This window comes from Meleagris gallopavo, chromosome 2 (genome assembly GCF_000146605.3).
Source record: "Meleagris gallopavo isolate NT-WF06-2002-E0010 breed Aviagen turkey brand Nicholas breeding stock chromosome 2, Turkey_5.1, whole genome shotgun sequence".
NCBI classification, from domain to species: Eukaryota; Metazoa; Chordata; class Aves; order Galliformes; family Phasianidae; genus Meleagris; species Meleagris gallopavo.
The window spans coordinates 104,614,367-104,641,251 of record NC_015012.2 but is presented as its reverse complement, the minus strand read 5'-3'; the positions used below and the strand labels follow the sequence as shown (position 1 = coordinate 104,641,251).

Here is a 26,885-nt window from a genome sequence, read left to right as displayed (position 1 = left end):
TAGATGCCAGAAAGAACTGGTACTGAGCATTTCGAATATTAGGGGATAAAGCAGTCAACTCCAGGGGCACAACAGCTGAGAATGCAGCTGGTCTATGAAGGCCTTCCAAAAATAAGGAGGCACACTGACACTGTCAAAACCAGTTTCATGCCATTTCAGTCTAGGGCTGCCTTGGGCAGTTATTCACTGAGACTTCATCTTTCAATATACCCAGCATCTCCGTATAGGGAAGAACTCATAAAGCTTAGGCTAGAGGGTTGCAGTCCCTCGTACGAAGCTTCCGCAGCAATACAACATTCATGTTAACTAGGGTCCTCATCCTGAAGTAGTACTGCATGAACAGAGCCTTAGGAAGGCTTCACGCAGGACTGGGGCTTAGTTAAGAAGAGCTAAGCATAGATCTGGGCCTTGGCTGTGTCATTGGCTTCCACCCTGTGGTCCAGGAGGCACTGAGAAGTATCTCTTACATCTGGGAACCAATTTACAATTGCTAAGATGTGGTTTATTGTTGTCAGAAAGGATGTGGGGCATGAAGTATGGGGAACTTCTGCAGGGATGTGGCTACCCAGTTATTCTTAAGGATTCCAGATGAGTGGAGAATGGAGCATGTAGGGATGTGCAGCATCCTGCCTGATCTCTGTGTCTTCTACATGATAAGAAATGTTAAAGCTGTGCATGAGGGAAGGGCTTTGGGTAGCAGGGAGCAGGCAAAAATGCAAGTTCCCTATAAACACCATTGCTGTAGTATAGAAACTATTGAGGTAAATGAGCCTGAGGGATTGCATTTGGATTACAAATAATTTGTTAGGCAATACTTGTTGTGGATAGAAATGGCTACGTTTTACACTTCACTCATAAGGGAGAAGCAGGAATATATTTATTGATATAATATAGATATACAATATAGTGATTTAATAGCAACAAGATTTGAGATGGCTGGATACACTTGATTACTGACTGCACAGTGGGAGGAATTAAACATATATAAATATACAGGTGACCCTTCCCTTGAGTCACAAAGTTCAGAGTGGAACCTCTTGCTTTCTAAACTCCTTGAACCACAGAGGTAAGGAGCCTAGATGTGCCTGATCCACTCCTCGTCCCAGACTTGGTCAATGGTTTATGTGAGGAGGTTCTCCCATTTGCAGGTTGTCAGAAAGGCAGGCAGGAGAAGCAAAGATGTAATGAGATGACAAAGGAAAACAGTCAATTCAATCCAGATTTGTAGAAGTATTTGAGATATTAAATGCTAACAAAATCCCATGGTTTGGATTGTTTACCTAAATATGTTTAAAATCTGAAATGTCTGGCTAAATTAATGACTGATTCTCATGATTTTTCTCCTTCATCTAGCCCCTCCACAATGTGAGGCTCAGCCTGGGCTCATTCCTCCATCAAATAACGATCTGGTACAGGCTAAGGAAGGATCTGAAGCATCTGTCTCAGTGGAACAGAAGTTTACCTGCCTGGATGGGGGAGACAACAGCAGTGTTGCCTGATTTATAGACTTTCATTTACCTCACTATACCACGCAAATAAATAGGCATGCAAGTCCTACATCCATTCTCACTTATCTCTCCAAAAGAAAACTTGACTGCCTTGCTGCCAGTTTTGGTGTTGGAGCAATGGCTTTGTACTTTTTTGGAACTGCAGCAGCTGATGCGATGCCTCCTGCCTGCCTTTAAGTCTCCTGGTCCAAGCTGCAGCAAATCAAACGTTTGCCTGATGTGCTTTTCACCCTGGCTTCGTGTTGCTGGTGCTATAATTCTCATTTTCTTTGGGGTATGTTGTTTCTGCAGAATTCACCTAGGCTTTTGATAACCCTTTTGCAGGTGCCTACTAGAGCTGCTGGACATTAAGCTTGCCTATGTCACCGGGACATCGTGGGGCACATCTTATGGCCTGATCTGCTTTGTGTTGCTCTCACAATGAATTGCAGAAGCTGCTTGTCTGTGGGCAGTGAGGGGATTGTGGAGGACAATGAAGACTACTGGCCACTACTGGCCACCTGGGTGATGTAAACTGTATTCCCTCACAGAGTGAGTGGTTTACAACCAGTATTAATGTGTTCCTTTAGTTGTAACCTGCAGCACCTACCAAATCATCTGGACTGAAGAAAGCACCACAGCATCCAAGGAAAAAGCCTTCAATAAGTGAGAGAAAGGAGGCTTGGGGAAAATGAGGAAAAGGCTACTTAGTGCTGTATTGAAGTCAGAAATTGTTTCTCATGCTGTACAAGGCAAATCCATCATTTCAATCATGTCAGTGAGAATGAAATCAAATGCCACCCTCTGGATTACAGCATTGCACAGGGCACTGCGTGGGGAACTGGCACTGGTTTAATTATTTACGTCATTATTTTTCACAATTAAGGAAATGTAGCAAATAGCAGTTTTTAACAATAGGGGGGCCAAATGCATAACAACTGTAACTTACTGCCTTATAACCCAGACAGAGCTGAAATAAAACTGAAACTTTGTACACATTAGGAAGGGCCACAGCATCCCCATGAATTCTCAGCATTTATAGACTAGAAATCACGTCTTGGAGAAAACACCAGCCACTTTGTGATAAGGAGACTTTCACTCTATGAACAGATTATCCTGTACTATGTCACTTGAGGGCTTCAAGTTTTTTTTGGCACAATGGCCATTCTCAAGACCAAGCACAAAGCACCATAGGTTTTAATGGAAGGGACAGAATCTGCCCATCGGGGCACTTGATTGAAAACCTCAGTCACAGATTGGCTAATTTAGCACATCTCTCTCTCCCTGATGTTATTTTGTGTTTCCAGTTGCCCCCTGTGCTTGGAAGAGGGATTTCATCTCAACCAAAACAACAGCCTAAGAACTTGCTCAGTTTAAGCTCTTCACCTCAGAAATGATTAGCTGAAATATGAACATGCAGGTGGCAGTCAGTTCTTATATCATCAATTATGCAAGAGACCAGACTAACTTAGATTAAAACAGCTAACTTTTGGGTATGTGAAATTAGGTGAGGTAAATCCCACCCAAAGCATTCGCCAGCCATTTGCTGGTATTGCAGACAAGTCTTTTTCCCACAGAAAACCAAGTGAAAGCCTGCTTCACAGATGTTTATGGCTTCTTAAGTCTAAATGGTAATGCCAGCTCCCTTTTTGTCTCAGGCTCTGTGAAGTTTCCTGGGGCAGCAGTTCAGTGGTTTGTTACAAACAGCAAATGGCCATGCAAGGAAATGATGTAAACCTCTATCAGTGGTGTTTCTTTTCTCACCAGTGAGCACACTCATTGGAAATGTAATGTTCCCAAGGTCTGATAAGTCTTGGAGCTGAATGCTCAAGCATTGCTGCAGCAAATCGTGCATCTCAAGTGCTCACTGTAAGCTCAGACTTCTCCAATTTATAACACTTTTATATTTATGATATTGTAAAATAACTAAGAGTAACATTCTCCAGGAAACTGCCAAGCCAAGTGGTCCATCCATGGAGTAACAGCAGACCTGTATTAAGCCTGGATGTAACTTCTACCAATTATGGAGTTGGACTCTGTGATCCTTATGGCTCCCTTCCAACTTGAGATATTCTATGGTATTGGAATAAAATGTATGTACTTACAACATACTTTACAAACATTTCTGAGGTGGCAGAATAGGTCAGACTCTGAAATGTACAGAAAAGAGAAAGTGTTCTCCACCTGCCTGTGTGGCTGTGCTGCTGCCTGGCCTCAGGCAGCCCCATCACCTTCCGTGCCCTGGGCTGCAGATCTGCACAGGCAGATGGTATTTACACCCTTTACAATGCGTTTCAAGATATGCTGATAAGGAATTGCTAAACAAGAACAGAGGAAAACTGTTATGCCTGTGTCGTTCCTTGTAGACGCACATTTCCCTGCACTGATAGGTATTTCCAGATCCAGTACCACTCTGATTAGCCACAGTGTTTGATTAAAGAATTGAAAGTACCTTTTAAAGCCCAGAGGCCAATGAATCAGCATTGAATTCCACCAGTACAAGCAAGATCAGAATGTGAGCCCTAGGCCCTGCTCAGATGTGGGGAACAAACCCAAACACGCCAGCCTCCTCTTACCCAAGGTTTACTGTCCATTTCTGCCAAAAACTCCACCTGAATTTACCTCATGCTCCTTGCTGGAAGCAATGGCAGTGTTTGGTGCTGTAGTTTGGCTTTGTAGCCAAAACAAAGCTTTCCTAATTTTTGCTCTTCCGAGCTAAAGAAACAGCTTTGTTTGGGAGAAGAAATATGTGCAGCTGAAGTGATAGGAGCTGCAGGTGGGAGCACAGTCAGATCAAAACGGGACTTTTGGAAATATCCAGTTAGTGTGGTAGCCCCCAAAGTTGAAGATGAGTGAACGTGACCAAACAGTTGAGCCTCAGCTGCAGCTATGGGGATCTAACAGGCTAGAGATGGCAACAGAAAGTATGGAGACCTGAGGGCAAATGGAAAGCAGCTGATGATAGCAGGTAACTGCATGATAAAAAGTTGCTGTATAGGTGGATGAAGCTGATAACAGATGGAGAACGCAGCTCCCTTCACATATCATAGAATCACAGAATGGTAGGGTTGGAATGGAGCTTAAAGCCCACCCAGTCCCAACCACTGCTTGGCGCTGGTTACCCCCTACCAGCTCCGGCTGCCCAGGACCCCATCCAGCCTGGCCTCACACACCTCCAGGGACAAGTCATCCACAGCTTTTCTGTACCACTGCCTTACCACCTTCTGGGTGAAACATTTCCCCCTAACAACTAACCTAAATCTCTCCTCTTTTAGTTTAAAACCATTACCCTTGTCCTTCCATGCAACAAGGGGATGGGGAGGTGAGTAGTTGGAATTGTGTTGGTGGCTCTGTGAGGTAAAGGAAGGGAGAAGACCATGAAAATCAGCTTGAAATCAATACCCTTCTCTCTGCCAGCATGCTTAAGCTGATCACCTTACTGTTTGTATAGCACAGACATCCTACCTGTTGTGTGTTCATGGCCTCTTGAACAAGAGACATCCTATGCTGTGTCAGATAAATGCTGTAGTGTGTGCACCACCAAGTAATTTTTAGGAAGGAATTACTTTCATGACAAACCTTCATAGAGTTTTCACATCTGAAATGTCCTTTGCTGCACAGAAGCTGCTGCAGTTGTGGGTGCCCCATCCTTGGCACTGCCCAAGGCCAGGCTAGATGGGTCTTCAGGCAGCCTGGGCTGGTGGGAGATGTTGGGCAGGGATCAGGGCTGGGTGGGCTTTAAGGTTCCTTCCAACTCAATCCTCTTTGGGACTCTGATAGATTCTCATGCAAGACAGCTGTGGAACTCCTTGCCTCAATTAGTTGTAGATGTGGAAGCTCATGTGGGTTCGAGGAATTACTGGAGGTTCCTGGAGGGATTTCACATTAAATCACAGCTGTGGGCAGAGGCATAGGGCTGCCCACCTTATTACCCATACAAAAAGAAAGTGGTGCTTAGAGCTCACTTGGCTTCATCTAGCACCAGCCGTGGGGAGCACTGACAGTGCTGACAATGTAGGGAGGCGTCCTTGAACTCCAGTGGGGGAAACTGGTCCTCAGTGGGACCTCAGATGGACAGAAGCCCATTATGTTCACAAAGCACTGCATCAGAACTATAATAGGAACTCTAAGAAAGAAGGGGACAGATTCTTTAGCAGGATCTGTTGTGACAGGAAAAGGGGAAATGGTTTTGAACTAAAAGAAAGGAGATTTAGATTGGATATAAGGAAGAAGTTCTTTACACTGAGAGTGGTGAGGCACCGGCACAAGTTGCCCAGATGGTGCCCCATCCTTGGAGACACTGAAGATGAGACTGGATGGGCTCTGAGCACCGATGGAGCTGTGGGTGTTCCTGCTCACTGCAGGGAGTTGGACCACATGGCCTTTAAAGGTCTCTTCCAACCCAAACTATTTTTGTGAGTATATAATTTTGAACACATTTCATAGGAGGATGTAGGAGGATTTTGCTGCAAGAGGCCCCAGCAGGGTTCTGGCCCCCAAATCCATCCCAGGCTGAGCAGGGCCCTTCCCACAAAGCCTTCAGCGTGACCCCTGGGAACAGCGCAGAGCTTCTCCCCCCTCTGGGGCAGCTCCTCCTCACGGCTCCTTCCTCTCAGATTTGGAGCTTTCTGTCAGGAGGTTGGAGGATTTTTTGGTTATTATGTAAATACTCTGCTACCATCTAGCGCTGGAGGGAAGAAGGGCTGGGGGGGAGCCAGGGCTCAGCTCCTGGTGTGAGTGGGGTCTGCTGGTCTGGGGCCTCCTGGAGCCATGCAGGTCCTGAATCATACAATGGCCTGGGTTGAAAAGGAGCACAACGCTCATCCAGTTCCAACCCCCTGCTATGTGCAGGTCACCAACCAGCAGACCAGGCTGCCCAGAGCCACATCCAGCCTGGCCTTGAATGCCTGCAGGGATGGGGCATCCACAGCCTCCTTGGGCAACCTGTTCCAGTGCCTCACCACCCTCTGGATGAAAAAAAGAGGTAACAATTCAACAAAACTCAATAAAATATAAACAAAACCCAGTGAAAATGAAAGGTCTACAAAGAATAAAAGCAGCAACAAATGACAAAACTCAATAAATGATCAAGAAATCCCCTAAAATAACAAGAAAACCAATAAAAATGACAACAAAACTCAATAAAACAATAAGAAAATCCAGTAAAATATCAACAGAAATTGTAAAATATTGTGAAAAACAGTAAAATACCCATTAATACAGTTAAAATCAATAAACAAATTAAAACCCTGTAGAAGTCAAATCCCTGTAAAAGATCAATTAAAAATATTATAAAAATGACACAACTCAATAGAAGATCAAGAAAACCCAATAAAATATCAATAAAAATAACAGTAAAACATAAACAAAATCCTGAAAAATATCAGTGCAAACAGAAAAATATTACTGAAAATGGTTATAAATAATAAAACATGAAAACCCAAACATAAACCCAGTAAGAATCAATAAGTCCCAACAAAACATCAAGAGAACTCTGTGATATAGCAATAATGCCCAGCAAAAGTCTACAAAACCCTGTAAAATATCAAGAAAAACGCTTTAAGCCAAAAAAGCCTCAACAAAATATCAAGACAGCCCTGTAAAATATTAACAAAAAATAAAGTAAAAGTCAATCAAATCCAATCAAATGCCACAAAATCCCAGTGAAGAATAAACAAAACAGCAACGATCAAGGAAGCCCAATTAGAAATCACCGAACGTCCCAACGCCCACTTCTGTGTTCTGCCGCACACCGCTGCCCGTCCTGCCACAGCGCCCCCTGACGGCTGGCGGAGTTTACCGCGTAGATCTCTACGAACGCGCAGCTCACTTCTCCCTCTTCCCCGATGACTATCCGTCGCTTTCCGGCAGCGCGACGCTTTTACGACAGGCGGCGTAGCTTTACGGTAGCGGTCCGTGTGTGAGCCGTGAGGGAGCGGAGGCGGCGGGATGGGGCAGAAGCGGAAAGGTACCGGGCGGAAGGGCCGTGCAAGGCCTGAGCCCTGTGTGCGTGTGGTAGGGCGGCGCCCGAGGCCGGGCTGGATGGGGTTGGGAAGCTTTCAGGAGCTGATGGCGGCGCCTGGTGCCGACCCGAACCCTTCGCGCTGCATGCGTCACCGTGTGGTGCGCACGCCTTGCCGTGTCTGCTGTGTTATCACAGCCAACTGCCGGTGGGCCTTGAGGCACGGAATCATCCGGCTTGGAAAAGGCCGCTGAGATCACACAGAGGGTGGTGAGGCACTGGAACAGGTTGCCCAAGGAGGCTGTGGATGCCCCATCCCTGCAGGCATTCAAGGCCAGGCTGGATGTGGCTCTGGGCAGCCTGGGCTGCTGGTTGGTGACCTGCACATAGCAGGGGGTTGGAACTGGATGAGCATTGTGCTCCTTTTCAACCCAGGCCATTCTATGATCACCACGTCCAATGCCAGCCATCCCATCATGCCCAGTGACCACATCTTTCACTGCCACATCTATTCCTCAGGGACAGCAACTCCACCAGCTCCCTGTGCAGCCTCTGCCACTGCATCACTGCTCTTGCCAAGCTGTTTCTTCCTAATAACCAACATGAATCTCCACTGGTACAACTTGAGGCCATCACCTCTCATCCTATTGCTGTTACCTGTGAGAAGAGATGACTGCAAGGTGGAGTTTGTCCTGCAGCATCAATGGGTATGCACATCGTTGTTTATTTTGTTCTCATTTCAGATCTCAGCCATGCAGAGCTGATGATGATGACAATAGCTGACATCATAAAACAGTTAATTGAGGCTCACGAGCAAGGAAAAGATGTGAATCTGAACAAGTAAGTCACTCTGATGACACTGAAGAGCAGGTTCATAAGTGTTGAATATTTCCTGTGCAGTCATTTATGTTCAGTATTGTTTTTTACAATATTTTATTTTGATAGAATCATTTGAGTTGGAAGGGACACTTAAAGGCCATCTGTCCCACTCCCTGCACTGAGCAGGGACACCCACAGCTCCATCAGTGCTCAGAACCCATCCAGCCTGATCTTTAACGTCTCTAAGGATGGGGCACCACCACCTCTCAGGGCGACCTGTGCCAGTGGTCATCACCCTAACTGTAAAAAACATTTTCCTTATATCCAGTCTAAATCACTCTTCTTTTAATATGAAACCATTTCCCCTTTTCCTGTCACAACAGACCCTGCTAAAGAGTTTGTCCCCTTCCTTTTCACAGCTCCCTTTAGGTAGAGAAATGCTGCTCTCAGGTCTCCCCTTAGCCTTCTCTTCTCCAGGCTGCACAGCCCCAGCTCTCTCAGGCTGTCCTTGTAGCAGAGGTGTTCCATCCCTGAGATCCTTTTTGTGGTCCTCCTCTGGATGTCCTCTAACAGGTCCACTTCTTTCTTTTCATAGGATAGTCTCGCTTCTTTTGCCAGTATCTGATGATAAAGGTACTGAGATCTGCTAATTATTAATGTGACTTGAAATCATGTATTGCTTATTCACTGGTAGTGCCCAGGGTGCCACATGAGTTGTTTTAAAATAGAATAGCTCAGTTGGATGTTCTGAGATCATCTGGTCCACCTTCCTGATTGCACCATGGCTAGCCAAAAGTTATAGCTTACTAATGAGGGCATTGTCCAGTACTGCACTGTTGAAAAGCACTAAGAAACGTGTTGTTGCTTTTTGGTGTTTCCACCTGTGTTCATCTTACCAATTCCAAAGCCAGTTCTACCAGGGAAGAGAGATAAATTTATAGATAAAGTTTAAATCAAAACTTCTTAGCACTGAAGTTGCTGTTTAAAGAAATCTTTCTTCTTTATGTGTGTAGAATACTAAAATATATAAAATAATCAAATGTTGTCCCAGTGTTCCTATGTCAACTTTCTGTGGAGTTTATTTTCTGTAACTTAAATACCCAGCGCAGCAGTTGCAAGGAATTACACTCAGCTTTAAAAACAAACTGGGTGAGCCCACCTAAGTCTCCAACAAACAGAACAATAATGCTGTGGAATGGAGGTACATAAGTCTGAATGGGGTCATTGATGCGAAGCATTTTTGCTTTCAGGCTGAAAACCAAGACCTCAGCAAAGTATGGACTCTCAGCACAGCCACGGTTGGTTGACATCATTGCTGCTGTGCCACCACAGCACCGCAAGGCTCTGGTGCCAAAGCTGAAGGCCAAGCCCATAAGGACAGCTAGTGGGGTAAGCACAGAGCCATTCTCTTCATCTATTCACCAGCATCCTTCTCTGGTCTCAACGGTGGTAGGTTTAATTGTTTTCAAAGATACGGATATTGGATGCCTAGAAGCTTTAATGAACGTGTGCTGGCTGCAGTGCCAGCTTCCAGCTTGTCTTTTTGGTGTTGTGCCCAAGGGGCTAATGCTTTCAAAGCGTTTGGAAGAAGGGAAAGAAGAGTGGAGATTTTTAGTTCAGAGCAGTGTATCTGGCTTTTTACTTGCTGTAGAAACACTGTGGCTTAGTTGTTAGACCCTCTCAGTGCACAAAGGTGAAATGCTAGGATCAAAGCATTTCTTTAAAAGGTCTTTCAAATTGGAGGCAATAATGGAGGTACAGCTGACATTCAGCTGCATGCTTGTAAGTTTTCTGACTGTACATATAGCATACCTAAGCTGAAGTTAAGGGAAAAAGAAAAATGAAACCACCAGAAAGCAAAATCCCAGAAGTGTTCCATTTTTATAAATCAAATATCTGAATTTCATTAAGAATTTCTTCCTTGTGGTTTCTTCTTTCTTATTTGTAGTTACAGAATATTTCATTGAGCTCTTACTCCTGGGTTTCTGAAAACTGGAGATGTGGTATCTGAGATGGGTGCTCCAAAAAAGAAGACACTGGAAACCTTAACTGTGTCTCTCTTATTCCCCTTGCTCCTGTAAAAAGGGCAGGTAGCTTCTTCCATTACGCTTCCATTTGATGTGTGAAACGCTGCGTGAGATCAGCTTGCAAAAAAGGCTCATCTCAGTGAGGTGGAAGGAAGAAGCTGTTTTTATTGTCCCTCTTTTGTCTTTTTCTTTCTTATCATCTCCCCCCTTTTCATCTTGCAGGTGGTGCTACTGGCACACTCTCACCCTTGCACTGTGTTAGTTGTGTGCCAGCTGGTCCTGCTCAATACCTGCACGTACACTGGGATGTCTTTTTTAATCACATTTCATAGGCCACCCGGGTCTTCATAATACACTGCCAGCTTATTCTGAACTCTGAAAGTACTTAATAATAGGTTTCCTATTTCTTGATACATTTGTAATCTTCTTTTTCTCAAGAGGTGATGCGCAGATATTTTAGGTGGCAGACTGAGCAGAGAACATCTTTAAATAGCATCTCACAGATGCACGTGTTTACATAGCCATCAGCATGCACTTCATTTTTGTAACTTCAGAAGCAATTACTGTAATTTCTCTCTGCTCATTACAGATTGCTGTCGTGGCTGTGATGTGCAAACCACACAGGTGTCCACACATTAACTTCACAGGCAACATATGTGTGTAAGTATGAATGACTTGGGTGACCTAAGAGAGGACTGTTTCCCAGTGGTTTTGTATAAGTTGGTATAAATTGCAGCAATAGAGACAGACTTCTTTTCTGCACAAGTGCAGAGTTGCAGATTGCTGATAGTCACTACAAGTTAACCTGTTTACCATTTTTCCTTAAGCAGAAAACCTTTCATTAGCCAAACCCTACTTAGTAAATACACACCTTTGTGGATATAAGAATCAGAAGAACATGTGAATGACCCAATATAAGTTTAATGCTGTGAAGGTCTGTGGGTGTGTTGTGCTCGTGAGTAGGGTAGGTGTGTAGCAAGACAGGAGAAGGCTCAACAAAAAAGAAACTGGGCATAATCTAAAAAGTTTGAGAACTGTTGAACTGAAACCCACCTGAGGAGGTGCAGGTGTTGTCTACCAAGAAGCTTGCTCAGTGCTGGCATTGCTTGGCTCTGGAACAAAATGAGAGCACAGATGGAAGACCTGTATCTGCCAAGAGCTTGTGCTATTAAGGGAATAGTTTCAGAGTTTTATTAGAATTGAGGAACCCAAGCTCAATTTACCTTGAAATATGTTGCCTCTGTTTTTTGACCTACAAGTCTGTGCTCCTGAAGTCTGATCTGTTTTTTGTGGGTTTTTTTCTTCCTGAGCATATCAATTCATCTGTTTAAAAACACTGCTTTTCTCTTCCACTTGTGACTTCAGAGACGTCAGTGCATCTGACTACCAGCTGCCTAACAGAGCGAGCTGGCTTCATTCTTTCTTTTTTCACATGAGCAACCGTTGTGTTTGAGATGTTGCAGGTAATGACGTACATGAAATCTCTTCAGTCAAATTGCCCAAATTTCGCCAGCAAATTAATTTGACCCTGGTAATTTGGTCATTAATTTTATAACGGTGACAGATGATTTGGGTTGAGTTTGCAGGGCAGGCAGTAAGGAAACAAATCCATTATGCTATGAATGACATATTTCTGGTTTGATGGAGGTGGCGTTTTGGCAGCTCCATTACCTGCCTGTTGGCTGTGTTCAGTACGTGCACTGTCAGCCTTCCTGCCTCAGCTTGTGTTTGACTGCACAATGACTGTAGATGGGCCATTAATCCCATAGCTCTCAAAAGAAAGCTGAGGATACTTCAGGATAAATCTATTTTCCTTTTAATTACTGTCTGCCATCTACCAGTCCTCTCATTGCTAGCAGTCGTGCTGTGATTGCTGTGAGTCTTTCTTGCTCTGTCAAAGAGTTTCAGTTCAACCTGTGAAGACAGCAGTTGTCATTTAATACCAATCATAGAATTGTTTGAGTTGAAGGGACCTTTTAAAGGCCATCTGTCCCACCCCCTGCAGTGAGCAGAGGCACCCACAGCTCCATCAGTGCTCAGAGCCCTGTCCAACCTGCTCCTTGGTGTCTGTAGGGACTGGGTACCACCACCTCTCTGGGCAAGTTGTTTCTGATCATAAAACTGCTCTTTTAAAAATTGAATAATCTGTAACTATTTGTCCAAAACTGAAGTGCAGCTCCCTAACATAATTCCATGTTCCAGAACTGTGCTCACTCTACGTACTGCATCTAATAAGTTTTACCAGCTTGTTTTGCGTGGCCGTAGTCATTTGACAGGTCTGGGTTGGTTTTGACCCCTCATTCTCATTCGTGTTCCCCTGCCTTTCTAATGAGAGTTGGGATTGTCAGAGCAGTGCCTGCTTTGCGTACACCCTTCTGTATTATATCTTGTACTTCAGACAGATAACAGCTGTTGTATCTGCATGAGTTTGATGCCTGTTTTTTTCTGTCTTTTCATATTTGCAGATACTGCCCAGGTGGCCCTGATTCTGATTTTGAATATTCAACGCAGTCTTACACTGGATATGAGGTATTACTTCTGTCTGCCACGATGCTGTGCCTACTCTCTCTATAAGCTTGGGGTAGGCTGCTCATTATTTCTACAAATTCACTCGTGTTTCAAGAATAAGAAACAAAAACAGACTTTGTAAATGCAGAGGCCTAAAGCAGCTAAGCTACAAGACTGCAACTTCGTAGTTATTGCAGCAGTTTGTTTTTTTTTTTCCCCCTGGCCTCTGTTCTGTGTGTACTATGCTATAGAACAGCCTGTGAGTCTGAGCAGGGCAAGTGCTGCTGCTGTACTGCAACTGTGTGGGACCTGCTGGTGTGAGAACAGCTGTTAGCTTGAATTTCCAGCTGTGGTAGGTGATGAGTGAGTAAGAGCAGTTGAAGGTGACATTACTGACTCCCCTGGGGCACGGCTGCGTGCAGCTTGTAGAATCACAGCTAATATTCATTTCAGCAAGAGTTATCAGTCTGTGTCAGATTTTTCCTAACTAAACAGTTCAGCAGAAACATACATGTTTGCCTGTGGCTCTGGAAGGGTCTGAGGGAAGGGTACAGAGAAGGCAGAGCCATATCCCTTCTTGGAGCTGCCCACTGGAAGGATGAGAGACATGTCTGGGAAGATGGAACATTGTGACATAACATAAGAATATTTTAACACGAGGGTCATCAAACACTGCAGTAGGGATGCAGGAGGTTTTGGCATCTCAGTCCTTAATGGTACTCAGACATTAGCTGGACAGTGACCTGAGCATCCTGCGTTACTGGACCTGCTTTCAGTCCTGCCAAACCTACAGGACGCCAAGGTCAAGCTCTGGAAGAGAGCCACTTGTTGAGGTAGTGCCTCTGGAATTCCATCTGTGCCCTTAGATTATCCTAATCTGAGAACGTGTCTCTGTGTCTGCAGTGATATCTCACTGGTACATTTAGTGAGCTAAACCAAAATAGCTCTCTCCTTTTGTCTGCTGAAAGTGTATCAGCAGAAGATGTCATTGTGACTAAGTTATTCTGACTACACAAAAGGCTCACAGCCATTACACAGATACGAAGTTGTAAAATGAGATAAAATGCAGTCTGGGTTAATTTGGTAACTGGTGATGCAGCATCCTTTTAATATGATTTTTTTTTCAGTGGTTGTTCATTTTTCAATGACTTGAAATTCATTTCTTAAACATTAGCACAAAGCAGAACAATCCTGTATATATGTAGCTGCTTCACAATTCAAGTTGTTTTGGATATGTTTCAGTCATTTGTTTAGTACCATCAGCATGTGGGAGTTGTGCAGGATTAAATGAGTCCTTATTCTTTAGAGCTGTTCATGTAACTGGTATGAAATAACAAGCCAATGCATGATGTGCAGGGTTCTTTAGAACCTTATCTTTGAGGATTGCTGATAGGCTTCCATCAGCCAGTCATATAGAAGGGAATTTAGGAGTTCAAATGAAGGACAGTATTTAGCTTGAGGAGTGTTTAACTGAGCTGTAGAGGAGTGTCCTTGGATAACTGTTGGGCGAGTAAAGAGAAATTGAAATGAGCTGCACAGCATCCATTCCTATACCAAAAATTGTCTGTTCTTTTCTTTAACAGTCTTTAATTTCATTAACTTCTTTTCTTTTTTTTTCTTAAATTATCTTTGTATTTTTGTAGCCTACATCCATGAGGGCCATTCGGGCTCGGTATGACCCTTATCTCCAGACAAGACATAGAGTGGAACAGGTACATTTTTACAGTGAAAGGGAAGCATGTTGTGTTTGGGATGAAAATGATGATAATGCTTTCAATTGCCCCAAAAGGTCCATGGGATGGGTTGTGATGAGCAGCACTTCTTCCAACTGGAAGCCAATTGCTAGCAGTATACCCCAGCTGTCAATAGAGGTTGGGGGAGATTCAGATTAGATACCAGGAGGAAATTTGCCACAGAGAGAGCAGCAAGGCCCCTGCACTACTGCCCAGAGAAGTGTGGGTGCCCCATCCTTGCAGGTGCCCAAGACCAGGCTGGCTGCAGTTCTGGGCTGCTCAGGGCAGGCTATTGGGACTGGACAGGCTTTGAGGAACCTTCTAACCCAAGCCATTCTGAGGTTCTGTGAGCCTGTGATGGTGGGGACCTCTCTGTGAATGAGCTAGATGTTGGGGCAGAGCACACAGTCACCAAATACGCAGACAACACAGAACTGAGGGCACCCAGCTGGGAAGTAGCTTGGTAGAAAAGGTCCTGGTGGGCACCAAGCTGAAAGTGAGCAGTGCTGTGCCCTTGTGCAAAGAAGGCCAGCAGCCTCCTGGGCTGCATTGGAAGTGCTGCCAGCAGGACAAGGGAGGGATCCAGCCTCTCACCTCAGTGCTGCTGAAGACATGTTTGCAGGGCTGTGTCCAATTCTGGGCTCCCCAGGAGAAGGCCACGAGGCTCCCTCTGAGCAGGTAGTGCTCATGTGTTATGTGGCTGGTGGAGCACTGACACAGGCTTTGCAGTCTCTGTCCTTGGAGATCCTTGATGCCTGTCTGACCACAGTGCTAAACAAATTGCTGCTTTGAGCAGAGAGCGTGACCTTCACAGATCCCTTTCAACCTCAACTTTTCCATTTTCTGTAAGTCTAAGTCAGCCTGATGGAGCTGTAGGTGTCCCTGCTCATTGCAGGGTTGGAGAGTTGGACCAGATGACCTCTGAAGGTCCCTTCCAACTCAAACAATTCTATGGTTGATCCCCATAGAGGAATTATTTTCAGACCTCTTATTGTCTAACCCTTGTTGTTTGCACTAGATAACTAACAAATTTTGAACCTCTCATAAGGTGTCATCTTTTTTGAACAGCACTTGATTACTGATGGGAGACAATATTACAACAATATTTGAGAGTTTTTATCCCACTTGCTAGTTCTTGATCATTATTTACGTGTAGAATATATTTCTGAAAGTGCCTCCCAAAATGATTTTTTACTTTTGTTTTCACTGGAGGATTAAAAGATCTGATTTTCAGTCCTGTGATTCTCAGTCCTGTTCCATTTTTTTCCCAATTTGCTCTTTATCTCCAAATCACTGGAAAATTTGCTGTGGATTCAGTGTAGTCTCCTTTTTCCCCCATAAGCTTTCAAGGCCAATTCTACGTGGAGTGAAGCAGAAGTGAGGAAACTTCCTATGGCTATATCTAAGACAGCTTCAGATTGGAACACTTATAACTACAGTGGCAAGCTGCTGTGCTCAAATTACTCTGCTTTGTCAAGAAAGTCTGTTGCATGGCACAGAGTCTGTACTGTGCAAGAAGAATTAACCTCTGGGTTTCTTGAAGGATTGTAAGAAGCCTTTACAAAAGTATTAATGGTTTGTCATTGTAGGGGATAGGACAGTTGTTCAGCTGAGTAATTGGTTCATTTTTCACTGGTTCTCTTCTAGCTGAAGCAGTTGGGTCACAGCGTGGATAAAGTGGAGTTCATTGTGATGGGTGGAACTTTCATGGCCTTGCCTGAAGACTACAGGGATTACTTCATCCGAAACCTTCACGACGCGCTGTCGGGTCACACCTCCAATAACGTAGCAGAGGCTGTCAAGTAAGGACTTTGGTTTTTGTTAACATAATTATTTAAAAGTATTCTTGAGCTGCTGTAAGAACAGAAGATACGGAATATAAATATTTAGGTCTCATTTTTTGACAGGCAAGATGTATCTCAATATATGTTTAGGCACGGAATATTTATAGCTCAGCTTCCAGCATTGCTGTGCGCCCTGCGTAGCGCTGTGGTTTATCTGTTTTCTCAGGTACGAAGTGCTAAGCTTTTTCTAATTTTCTGGCATTCCATCTGGACTTCAGCCTTTTATGCCTCATCACCTTGATTTGGAGTTGTGACGAATCACATTGCCATGGGATTTATTGCCTTTCACTGGGAAGGGGAACTGATCCCGGCTTGGAGGGAGGCTGGACGTCAGCTCCCGTAAGGGATGACTCAGCCCAGAGAACGTCACTGCTCTGGAGCTCTGCACCCCTCACACTCTCCAACGCAGTCACCCTTGCAGTGACTGAGTGACAGGGAGATGTTCTTCTCATTTTACAGTAGATGAAGTGAAAATCAGAGGCTGTTTCACGGACGCGTGCTTCGGTTCGTCAGATACACAACTTTCACTGTGTTTTGCAGGGTAGAACTGAGAATTGAAATGAGAAGGATATGATGTTTTGGAGCTGTTAAAACTAGGTGGTCGTCGCTGCTGACAGTCTGAGTTTGTTCTCTGCCTTGTTGTCATATCTCAGTGCAGTGGTTTTTCCTTTTGATACTATCAGCTTCTGAAGCAATCGGTTTTAAAACTGGTTAGGACTGGCCTTTGTCTGGCCTCGTGTCTACCTTCATATTTCAAAGCTGTAATTTCATTTGGTTTTCCTCTGGAGGGCAGCAAACACTTCTGCTCTTTTATTTTTTCATCATCATAGAATGGCCTGGGTTGAAAAGGAGCACAATGCTCATCCAGTTCCAACCCCCTGCTATGTGCAGGTCACCAACCAGCAGACCAGGCTGCCCAGAGCCACATCCAGCCTGGCCTTGAGTGCCTGCAGGGATGGGGCATCCACAGCCTCCTTGTGCAACCTGTTCCATGCCTCACCACCCTCTGGGTGAAAAACTTCCTCTATTTTTTCTTCCATTATTAGTATCATTATTTTCTCATTCGGTGACCAGACGAAAAATGCTGTGCTGCTCTTTGCAAGAGGACCAATCAAGGCCATAAAATCACCAACAGGTTGGGAAACAAACTGTGTTCTTTTTGCTCTGATTGTGAGCAGCTCATTACGGGAGAGGGGAGGAGTTTGCAGGCTGGCTGTTCAGTTTGGTGCCGTGCCTTTGTGTACCATCAGGATGTGGTTATTCAGTGCTTTCTGCTGCAGGTGCCTCGCTAATATTACTGGAGATGAAACTGCTTTTGGAGTAGTCTGTCCTTTGTTTTGCAGATGACTGAGGAAACTAATTACGACACAGGCTGTGTCACCAAGTAATTTTAGGTGCATATGAAAACAAAGCGCCTCTGAAGTCAGTGTGCTGCCTTGCAAGTACACAGAGCGAGCAACCTGCCCTAACAATGTGGGTTTTCTTATTTTCCAGCAGATAAATAAAGCTATGTTATATATATATATTTTAACATAAAATTCATGTTAAATGCTCAGTAAATGGAGGTATGTGGGAGTCACTCAAGTTGCATTTCGTAAGTATTCTAGAGGCACGAAAATCACGTTTGGGATGAATCAGACCTTTTTAAGCTTCTTACATGCAGCTGTTGTACTGTGGCACTGCAGTGCTGTTTTGTGATGGTCAGTGACACTTGGAATAAATAAATGCAACTTTGCATGTTTCTCTTTGTATTTGAGGGTTCAACCCTTCTCCTTGCAGCTTTCATTAGTAGAAGCCATATTGGTGATATTTTTTGTTGGTATATTTGCCTGTAGCCTGGGATCTGGTCTCTCATCCTTTCTTTTTAATGGGAGTATGGCAACCTTGAAATTTTTCCTCTTCTTCAAAAGAGTTATCTTCAAATTTTGTACAGTGATCTCCTGCATGGGAAAAAGACCTTCAGCCAGGTTGGTTCTTCTAGAAGCATTTTTAATCATGACCTTTGAACAAACCATCATCTACCTATAAAGGCTTCAGTGCCCCTAGCTGCAAACATTTTACCCTTCAGTCCACTCATTTCTTGACTTATCCTAAACTCGTGGTCTGGTTCCACATCAAATGCTGTCTTTCCAGTGACCGTGGTAAGCTGACCTTTACTCAATTGTGCAGCATCAAAGGACTCATCCTCTTGACGTAATTTTGAGTTTTTCTTCATAGAATACCTTGTCTTCACCACCCTACTGCAGCATGCAGTCCCAGGTAATCAGATAAAAGGGATGTGACCCCATGTGGTTTCAGCACTGTGACTGCAGCCTGCCTGAAGGTATCTTCTGCTCCTCACAAAGCCAGCACTGCGTGTCTGACTGAAGAAATAAGTCCTCAGAGTGTGTTGGCCCTTGGACTCCTGCAAACGATCTCAGCTGGCTCCTGGCTTGCTTGCAGATCTGGAGTCTTACAGTCAATCAGGCCACGTGGTAAGCCTCACAGCTGGAAAGCCAGCAATGCACACAGGGAGTGAGCTGTCACAGGGTAGTGAGGCTGCAGCCAGCTGCTGTGGGATAAATAAACCTCAAACTCTGAGTGCAGAAATCAGAACCTTCATGGAGTGGCTCAGAACAGTAAGCAAGATTGCTGCTTTAAACTGTTTACTGGGGCGACTAACTTGGGAGATGTAAAGAACTCCCTTCACATCCATATTTATAAAGCAGTAGAAAGATCTTTTTTGTTCATAAATTGACCTGAAGTGAGCTTAGGTATTTTTTTCTTTTTTCTTTTTGTAATGGATGAGCACAGAACTGATCTTATTTACGTACAAGAACTGGTGGACCAAAAATGTAATTTCTAAAAGATAAACAGAATCTGTGAGGCTTTCAGATAGAGTCTGTTCCAAGAGGAGGAAAGAAACAAATTCCTTAAGAAAGAGTTGCTGATATTTCTGCACTACCTTCCCATTGAAGCAATGAACACTTTCTAGACTGTTCAGACAGAAGTCTTTACTCAAAGTGCTGTGGTATGCTTCAGAAGCAAGCTGGCCACAGGATGAGGAGAGACTATATCTGCCTTTGCTCTTTGGTGAGGACAATGAAAACATGAGCCATCAAGGTGTAAAATCCACATGCAAATGAAAATAACTTCTTCCCTGCATTTTGCTCCTCTCACCTGACCTGTGAGTCACTGGAGGTGCTGGGCATATTTAACTGCAACTGTGACTCACCACTTAACCCTGGGGGCTGAGCACCTCTTCTCTGAGCCAGGATCTGACTTTTAATTAGTGATTGGGGCTGCAGGAGGACTCAGAAAGGTCCATCTGGACTGCGCTCCCATGCAGCTCCTTGCACTGCAGCTTTAAGCCTGGCTTCTCTCAGTGTATTTAAAATGCTCAGGAAGTATTTGTCAAATGCTGGTTTTAACAGTGTCCTGTTTTTTACTGATGTTCCATCACCTTGTAAGTCATGTTCCTAGAGGCAAGGTAAGAAGGAATGAAAGTGCTGGAGCCTCTCTGCAACATGAGCATCTTGTATACCTGGTATTTATGTAACGGTATTTGGGTATACAACAGGCTTAAGAACTGTTTCCATAGCAGGTCCATTAACCAAGACTCATTTTCCACCTGAATCAGCCACTGACACCCAGAACAGAGCACAGCTGGCTGTGTTGGGTTCTTTGTGGGACGGCTGCAGCTTCTGATGTTGGCCAACACTAAGTGCCTCTCTGCTCGGGTTTGTCATGCGTTGCTTTTGTCTCTTGGAAAAGACCCAGTAGGTCTTACAGCTTCTATGATTTGTGTTTGCACACTCAGCTGGGCTGGGGAGCAAGCAGCAGTGCTTCCCTTTGTCACAAATGTTTTCGTTGTGTCCCTGGAGATGTTTTGTAGGCATCCTAACAGCCACACTGATCTGGCAGGCTGGAAGCAGATGGATCCAGCTACTTGAGGGCCTTCTCTGAAAGAGAGGATGCAGATTTTAAATAACTGCTCTTTGAGGCTGGGTTACATCTCCAGTTTTAAGACCTGTTAGCCTGTCTGAGGGGAAAAAACCTTCAAACACTGGTGGTTGCAGCAGCACTTGGTTGCCCAGGGATGTGTTGGAGTCACCGTCCCTGGAGGTGTTCAAGAACCACGGAGATGTGGCACTGAGGGATGTGGGCAGTGGGCTGGGTGATCTTAGTGGTGTTTTCCAACTTCAGTGATTCTGTGGTTCTGTGTTTGGTTTGATATGTGGTGCTCCTGATGCATTCTAAAGCCCATCTGGAAGCTTGAGTGCACCAGGTCAGGAAAACCTATGAAAAATAGGTTTAGCAGATGATGTGCTTTCTTAAAAGATCCATATATTAGAATCAAAGAATTGTAGAATGGTTTGGGTTGGAAGGGGCCTTAAAGATCATCCAGTTCATGTATCAGTAATCATAATAGAAGCTGCAATTTCTCTGCAAGAAATGATGATTGTGCAAGCTGACTGCCTCTGAGCAATTCCTAATCTTGCTTTACAATAGCAAAGAATAAACCCATCTTTAAAAGGTCACTGTTGTCAAAGTTGAGGCCTGCTTTAAATTTCCCATTCTTAAGGCTTGAGGAGTTTTCTAAGATGCAGGTTTCTGCAGAATGTTGCTATAGTTTTAGCAAGGTTTAACTCATCTCCTCTTGGTTGCCTCTTAGGGCACAGTAAGGCTGTGTGGGGTAACAGGTGAGTGAGTTGTGCCTATGCTGCTCACCTTGTGTGTATTTCTCTCTTCCTTCTGTAAGAAACTAGTTCACCATGAATCTTAAGGAAGGAGTTTTAAGCACACATTCCTTCCCTTGGGATTAGCAGTGGCTAAGGAGTACCTACAACCTAGATGGCTCAGCAGCCATATAGTGCTTGTTATGCTGATGTATCTAAATTGTGCTTCCTGAGTATTAATTGGGACTCCAGCAATGATAACTGAGGGCTTTGATTCATGAGCCCCAGCGACTGATGCTGGAGTGATTCTGGAGGTCAGTGTTCTCCTTTATCTACCTCGACCCTCTGCTTCCAAAGCAGTTCTCCACCCATCAGCTGGCAGAGCTCACCCTGTGCCGGATGAATGGAGCTGCAGATTGCCCTGCTGCAAATTGCCCAAATTGGATAGTCAGCTCTCACCTCTTCACTCCCTGTAGTGAGTAGGTGCTGTGACAGGTAAGCTCTTGCAGCTCCGGCACAGACTGCTTTAACTGCTGGTTTAAGCCCTGTTGTATCTGGAATTTGGGCAACTGAGGTGTGGGGGTATTTTGCCTGCTCTGCAGATCCCCTTGTGCAGGCAGAGCAGGGAGCAGATAGCAGGAGGCAGCAACAAATAGCTGTGGCTGTATCCATCAGAGCTCGTCTGTCACATCCCTCCCTTTGCTGTGCCAGGCAGGAGATAACTGGCTGTTGGTTTGGTGCCAGATCATTTACAACAGAGATTCTGCCCAAATTTCCTTTCATTCCCAGAGATTTGGAGGCTGGTTCCTAATGTTTTAGAGAGGTAGGCGGATTTTCTTTGTTTCCAGCTTTTGAAACAACCCTACCATGGTGCAAAAGCAGCATTTGCTGTTAAAACTTGCTTTTTATGGAGAGTATCTACCCCTAAATGCCTTCAGGATGGCTTATATCCTACTGGCAGAATTTGAGGGTGCACCCCAAAGTTAATTGACATTAATAGGTTCCCTCTTATTTCGGCGTTGCTTATTTCCTACTGCAAGACCCCCCTTCTAGCTGCAGAGGTGTGATTTGGAAGATGCAGGAGTGAAAGTCCTTCCATCAGATTGCATCCTGATCTTGCTACGAGTGGCTGTTTATCTTTTTCCTCCCGTCGCTATGGAAAGCGATTGCCTCTCCTGTTATCTGTCCTGTTCAGTATTTCCGCAGCATCTTTTTTCCAGTGTTAAATACTCAGGTTTGTGCTTGAACATTGACTGGGGGTTGCAGGTGGAAGGATCCATCCCCACATGTTTATTCCTAATAGACACCAGAGCTACACCAAATTCAGCCCTATTTGTAACCTGTACTTCTTCTGTGTCGGTGGAAAGGGCCGTAGCGGTCATGACATTGTCAAAGCTAAATAATGAATTTCAGTATGCTTTTTTTTTTTTTTTGTCCATTTTCAGCAAATTACTGCTGAACACCTGCCAAAGGGAATACTTTTCTCCTTTTTGCTGCTTCGCTGCTGCGCGTGTGTAATTTGGCAAGCAGAACAAGTTCTCTGTCGACCCACACTAAAATGCTAATGGTAGGATGGGATCTGAGCAGTCAGGTGGGATTGGAAACTGGGAATGGAGCCGATTCATGGCATGGTCACCTGTATGAATGTAATTTGGACTGTTTATTGTACACTTCTGGTTCATATCTTGCTGCTGGTCCAGAGGTAGTGGCACAAAGAGAAGATGCATCGTGTGTTATATCAGCTTTCTGCCTTAATTTTCTCGGGTGTCTCTGGCACAAAAAGCATCACACCTTCCTGGGCATCACAGAATGAGCCACCCCTCTGCAGGAGGTCGTGCTGCCTGGATTGTGGTGTGGAAGCAGTCCCTGATGGGTGTCCCATGTCCTGGGGACCTCTTGTGTGACCTGTGCTGCTTCTTCTCTTTTTAGCAGAGATTGCTTTCCAATCCAAATTAAAATGTGCTGGTAAAACTGAGCTGCTGTTTCTTGTTCCCTCTGCGATGCTGTGCTTGCCTCATTGATGTTGTGAGCTGAGATCCACTGCCTTTCAACAGCACAAAACTAGTTTCAAAGAAAAGACATTTTCTAGTAATATGCTGATGCAGTATGCATGCAAAAAGTGGCAGGTTTGATCTTCAGTTTCATAGAAAGACGTCATGAAGTGGTTTTCCTTTGACTATTTAGCAGCACAGTGCTATGCAGAGCATGGCTTGTTTGCTTTTGAAAACCACCTGGAATGTAATGCAGTTAATCCTAGAACCATTCAGGTTGGAAAAGACCTCTGAGATCCCCAATCCAACCCCAGCCCACCCCACCGTGCCCACTGCCCACATCCCTCAGTGTCACATCCCCACAGTTCTGGAACACCTCCAGGTTTGGTGACCCCACCACCTCCCTGCAGCTGTGCCACTGCATCACTGCTCTTTATGAGAAGAAATGGTTCCTCATATTCCACCTTTTCTTCACCTCCTCCTATCCCAAACAACTTGTCTAACACAAGTGTCCGTTCACTGGCTTCACTTTGCTTGTAGTCCCTTTTTCCTTGTTTTATGTGGTCTCTGCACTGTATTTATCTCGGTGTGATCCAGGTGTGCCCCTTGCAGGGAGGAGGAGCAGTGGTAGAAAGCTAGAAACTGAATTACTTTTCCAAAGCAGGGTGGAAAATTGCTCATTAAAGATCTGTAGCTGTTGGTTAGAGCTGATGACAGATGACAAATGGAGCCCAGGAAATAACTCTTGGAGTCTGCTGCAACAAGTGTTGTCTTGAACACATTGTTGAGAAAAGGAAAGTACGTTTATTTTTTGTAGCACCTTTTGGAGAGAGATCCTATTGCTGCTTTATAGATGAGGGAGTTAGTTTGGCAAGAGAAGATTAGCTAAACCACAGCTTTTTGCTGGCACTTTTGGCAGATGACTGCTTTTTATTAGCTCTGTTTATAATTTTATTGCTCCGATTCCTGTGTTTCCTCAAAGCAGCAATCAAGCTGTTTTCCTTCCTCGAGCTCAGTTTTTATCAGAATGTCAGGCGGGGGCGAGATGAGCGCTGTGTGACGGGCTGGGTGCAGGAGCTACAAAAGGAGGTCTGCGCTGGCCGCTGCCTTTATGCGGCAGGAGCTCTTAGGGCAGTCAGTTGTCAGAACTGCATGCAGCACAGTGGCAGAAGTGCTGATGTTCCTCAATAACAGCAAGGAAGTGGTTGTTACTAAGAATATGCAACTTTCCCTAGGCCACGGTGAGTCAATATCAGGGCTGAGATTGGAACGGGATTTTTTTTAATACGCATAAGTCTCACCCAGTGCAATCTTTCTCATCAACTGTAGCAAGAAAAGCTTCGACTTCAGTTTAGATTTAATAAAAGAGAATGTCACATCACTCCTTTCATAATTTTAGATCTAAGCGTTTTTCTCCCCAGCCCCTTTTTAGCCCGTGTCTATAACTGCATATTGACTATTCTGCGGTAAACTGTCTATATAATTATGACTTGATCGTTGTTCATATTGATTTGGTAACAGGCATTTAAATTGTTGTTCTTTCAAGTTTCCCTGAACTAAATTGCACAGCAAAGATGTGAGAAATCAAGAGCCAATCGTGGGCATCTCCCAGTGCGGGTTTGCTATCAGTCTTTGGCTGTATGGAGGAGGCTGATGAGCTGCCTGCATGCCGGTGTCACTCGATGACATCGGTTGTTGCTCGTGGGATGTGATGTCTGCTTCTGTGTGCTTGGATGAGAGGAGAAAGAGACCTAGAGTAAAACATGTCCTATGGGAACGGCAGGTATCGATTGCCTGGTAGAGGTGGAATTTAACTAAAGGTCAAATGAAATTGTATTGAAATTCACATAAGGGACAGTTAAAATGGGGCTAAAAAGCCACTTCTATTTGGATTATATGAAAGATATCAGAAAGACAAAAAAAAGACCAAGATGAAGTATTAACCAAATGCAGCCAACAGCTACACCTTCTGCTTTTCTCCCTCTGTGTGGGTCAAGGTTGCCATGCTGCAAAGGGCTGATGCTTATAGCAAAAAATGAGATTCTGCAACCTGCAGCCTGGCCCTGGAGGTGTTCGAAGACCAGGTTGGATGGGGCCCTGGGCAGCCTGGTCTGATATTAAATGTGGAGGTTGCTGGCCCTACATGTGGCAGGGGGTTGGAGCTTCATGATCCTTGAGGTCCCTTCCAACCCAAGACATTCTGTGATTCTGTATTTAGAGTTTATCCTGTGTTACTGGACAGAATTTCCCAAATTGTTCATAAGAAATGCATTTGGTTCTTTCTAAAACTTGATAGCTTGAAGCATATCCAATTTTCTTGCATTGTACAGAATGTGTTTTTTTTCCAAGCTTTGCTTCTGCACAAATAGGCAAGTGGTTTTGAAAATAATGCTGTTTGGAGTTGGTGGCTCTCATGTGTGGGCTTTTTTCCCCACTTCTGAAGACATCTACATGGTTTGGGTACCCTGGGAAGGTATGTGGTTACTGTTTTCTTTTTCAAGTGCTGAAATTCAAAGCTATTTTCTTTTTTCAAATAGAAGAGCTCTAGTGTTTGGCACAGGAAGTCTTACCTTGCAGGAAGCCCAGGTCTTCATAGTGCCTTCAAGCTTCTGATCATCTTAATCACTTAGAGAACCATTAAGGTTGGAAAAGACCTCTGAGATCACCAAGTCCTACCCCAACCCATCCCCACCAGTGTCTACATCCCTCAGTGCCACATCCCCACAGTTCTGGAACACTTCCAGGCTGAAGCACTCAGCGTGGCATGTTGGGCTACCTGCATCATCCATACATGTGATGGATGTGGTGTGGGATTTGTACTATTTTAACTAACATTCATATATTAGTCTGAAATGTAAAGTATTTGGCTTATGATGAAGGTTGGATGGAGTTGGCAACCCTATCCGTGGCATGGGGTTGGAATTGCATGGGCTGTTTGAAATGGCCCAAGGTTTCAATGGAATTTCTAGGTTGTAGTGGTTGTCTTTGAAGTGTTTGATAAATATGTGAGAGTTCATGTGGATTTCCCAAATTGAGGTTTTTCACTGAAGCCTCCTGAAGATTGTGGGGTGAGATTAAAGGTCTTGCGTGCATTAATGATTATAAAAAGTTGAGAGGGAATAAGTCATCATTTTTTACGACAGAAGAAAGTCATTAGTTGGTGTCCCAGAAGAATCTGTGCGTGTACCTGCTGGAGACAGGCTTAAATAATTTGAAAAAGGTTGATGCCAGAATTCAGTGTGATGCTGGATTCTTTGCAGCAGTAACAGCAAGCTGCTTGCAGGGAGTTGTAGAAGGACTTCTCCATGCTGACTGGGTGGGTGGGGAGGGGACAGGTGAGAATCTGCAGATGAAGAACAGTGTGTGTAAGGGTTCTTGTTTTACTGCAGGACAACAAGCTTCAAGTTGGCCAGAGCTACCCAGGAGCCATGTAACCATGAGAAGGACAGGCATGTGATTCAGTATTACTTAAAGGAGCAGCTCAGTGTGAGGAATTAGAATGAAGAGAATTGGGAGAGCGGAATGGGAAATACTGTTATGCTTCTGCATTGTTCAGCAATGTCTCCTTGAGCTTCAGCAGGGGTCAGCTTGAACTGTGCTTGGTTCTTCTTTTTAACATTTAGGCAGGGGGAAGGAAAATGATACTGGGGGGGAAATAGCAGAGAGTGATACAATAGAGGGTCTGCAAAGTCTTGCCTGTCGTGGAGGTCAGATGATTATTGATCATCTCCTACAGCTCAAGGACTGGGACCTTCAGATGAAATGGGAATTCAGGATGAAGGTGGCACTTCTGCATTGGAATGCACAGCTGGGCTGTGGGGAGGGATTGAACACATCTGTGGGAAAAAAGACTGTG

The 26,885-nt window shown here is 44.5% G+C and overlaps 2 protein-coding genes across 5 annotated transcripts in view; both read left to right on the top strand.

Annotated features, from left to right (window-relative positions):
- FBXO16 (F-box protein 16) overlaps nucleotides 1-1,559 on the top strand; it is a 35,509-nt gene extending 33,950 nt beyond the window's left edge. For all 3 annotated transcript variants that reach the window (XM_003204603.3, XM_019613382.2, XM_019613383.1), the window contains exon 9: nucleotides 1,354-1,559. In XM_003204603.3, the coding sequence (XP_003204651.2) occupies nucleotides 1,354-1,499 (146 nt within the window). In that variant the 3' untranslated portion in view covers nucleotides 1,500-1,559. The remainder of the gene's footprint in view (nucleotides 1-1,353) is intronic.
- A 5,793-nt stretch (nucleotides 1,560-7,352) lies between these two features.
- ELP3 (elongator acetyltransferase complex subunit 3) overlaps nucleotides 7,353-26,885 on the top strand; it is an 84,607-nt gene continuing 65,074 nt past the window's right edge. Inside the window, exons 1-7 of one of the 2 annotated variants that reach the window (XM_010708081.2) lie at nucleotides 7,353-7,455; nucleotides 8,193-8,289; nucleotides 9,519-9,657; nucleotides 10,885-10,955; nucleotides 12,761-12,824; nucleotides 14,447-14,515; nucleotides 16,184-16,338. In XM_010708081.2, coding sequence (XP_010706383.1) covers nucleotides 7,437-7,455; nucleotides 8,193-8,289; nucleotides 9,519-9,657; nucleotides 10,885-10,955; nucleotides 12,761-12,824; nucleotides 14,447-14,515; nucleotides 16,184-16,338 — 614 coding nt within the window. In that variant the 5' untranslated portion in view covers nucleotides 7,353-7,436. The other variant, XM_019613379.2, reaches the window with a different exon arrangement.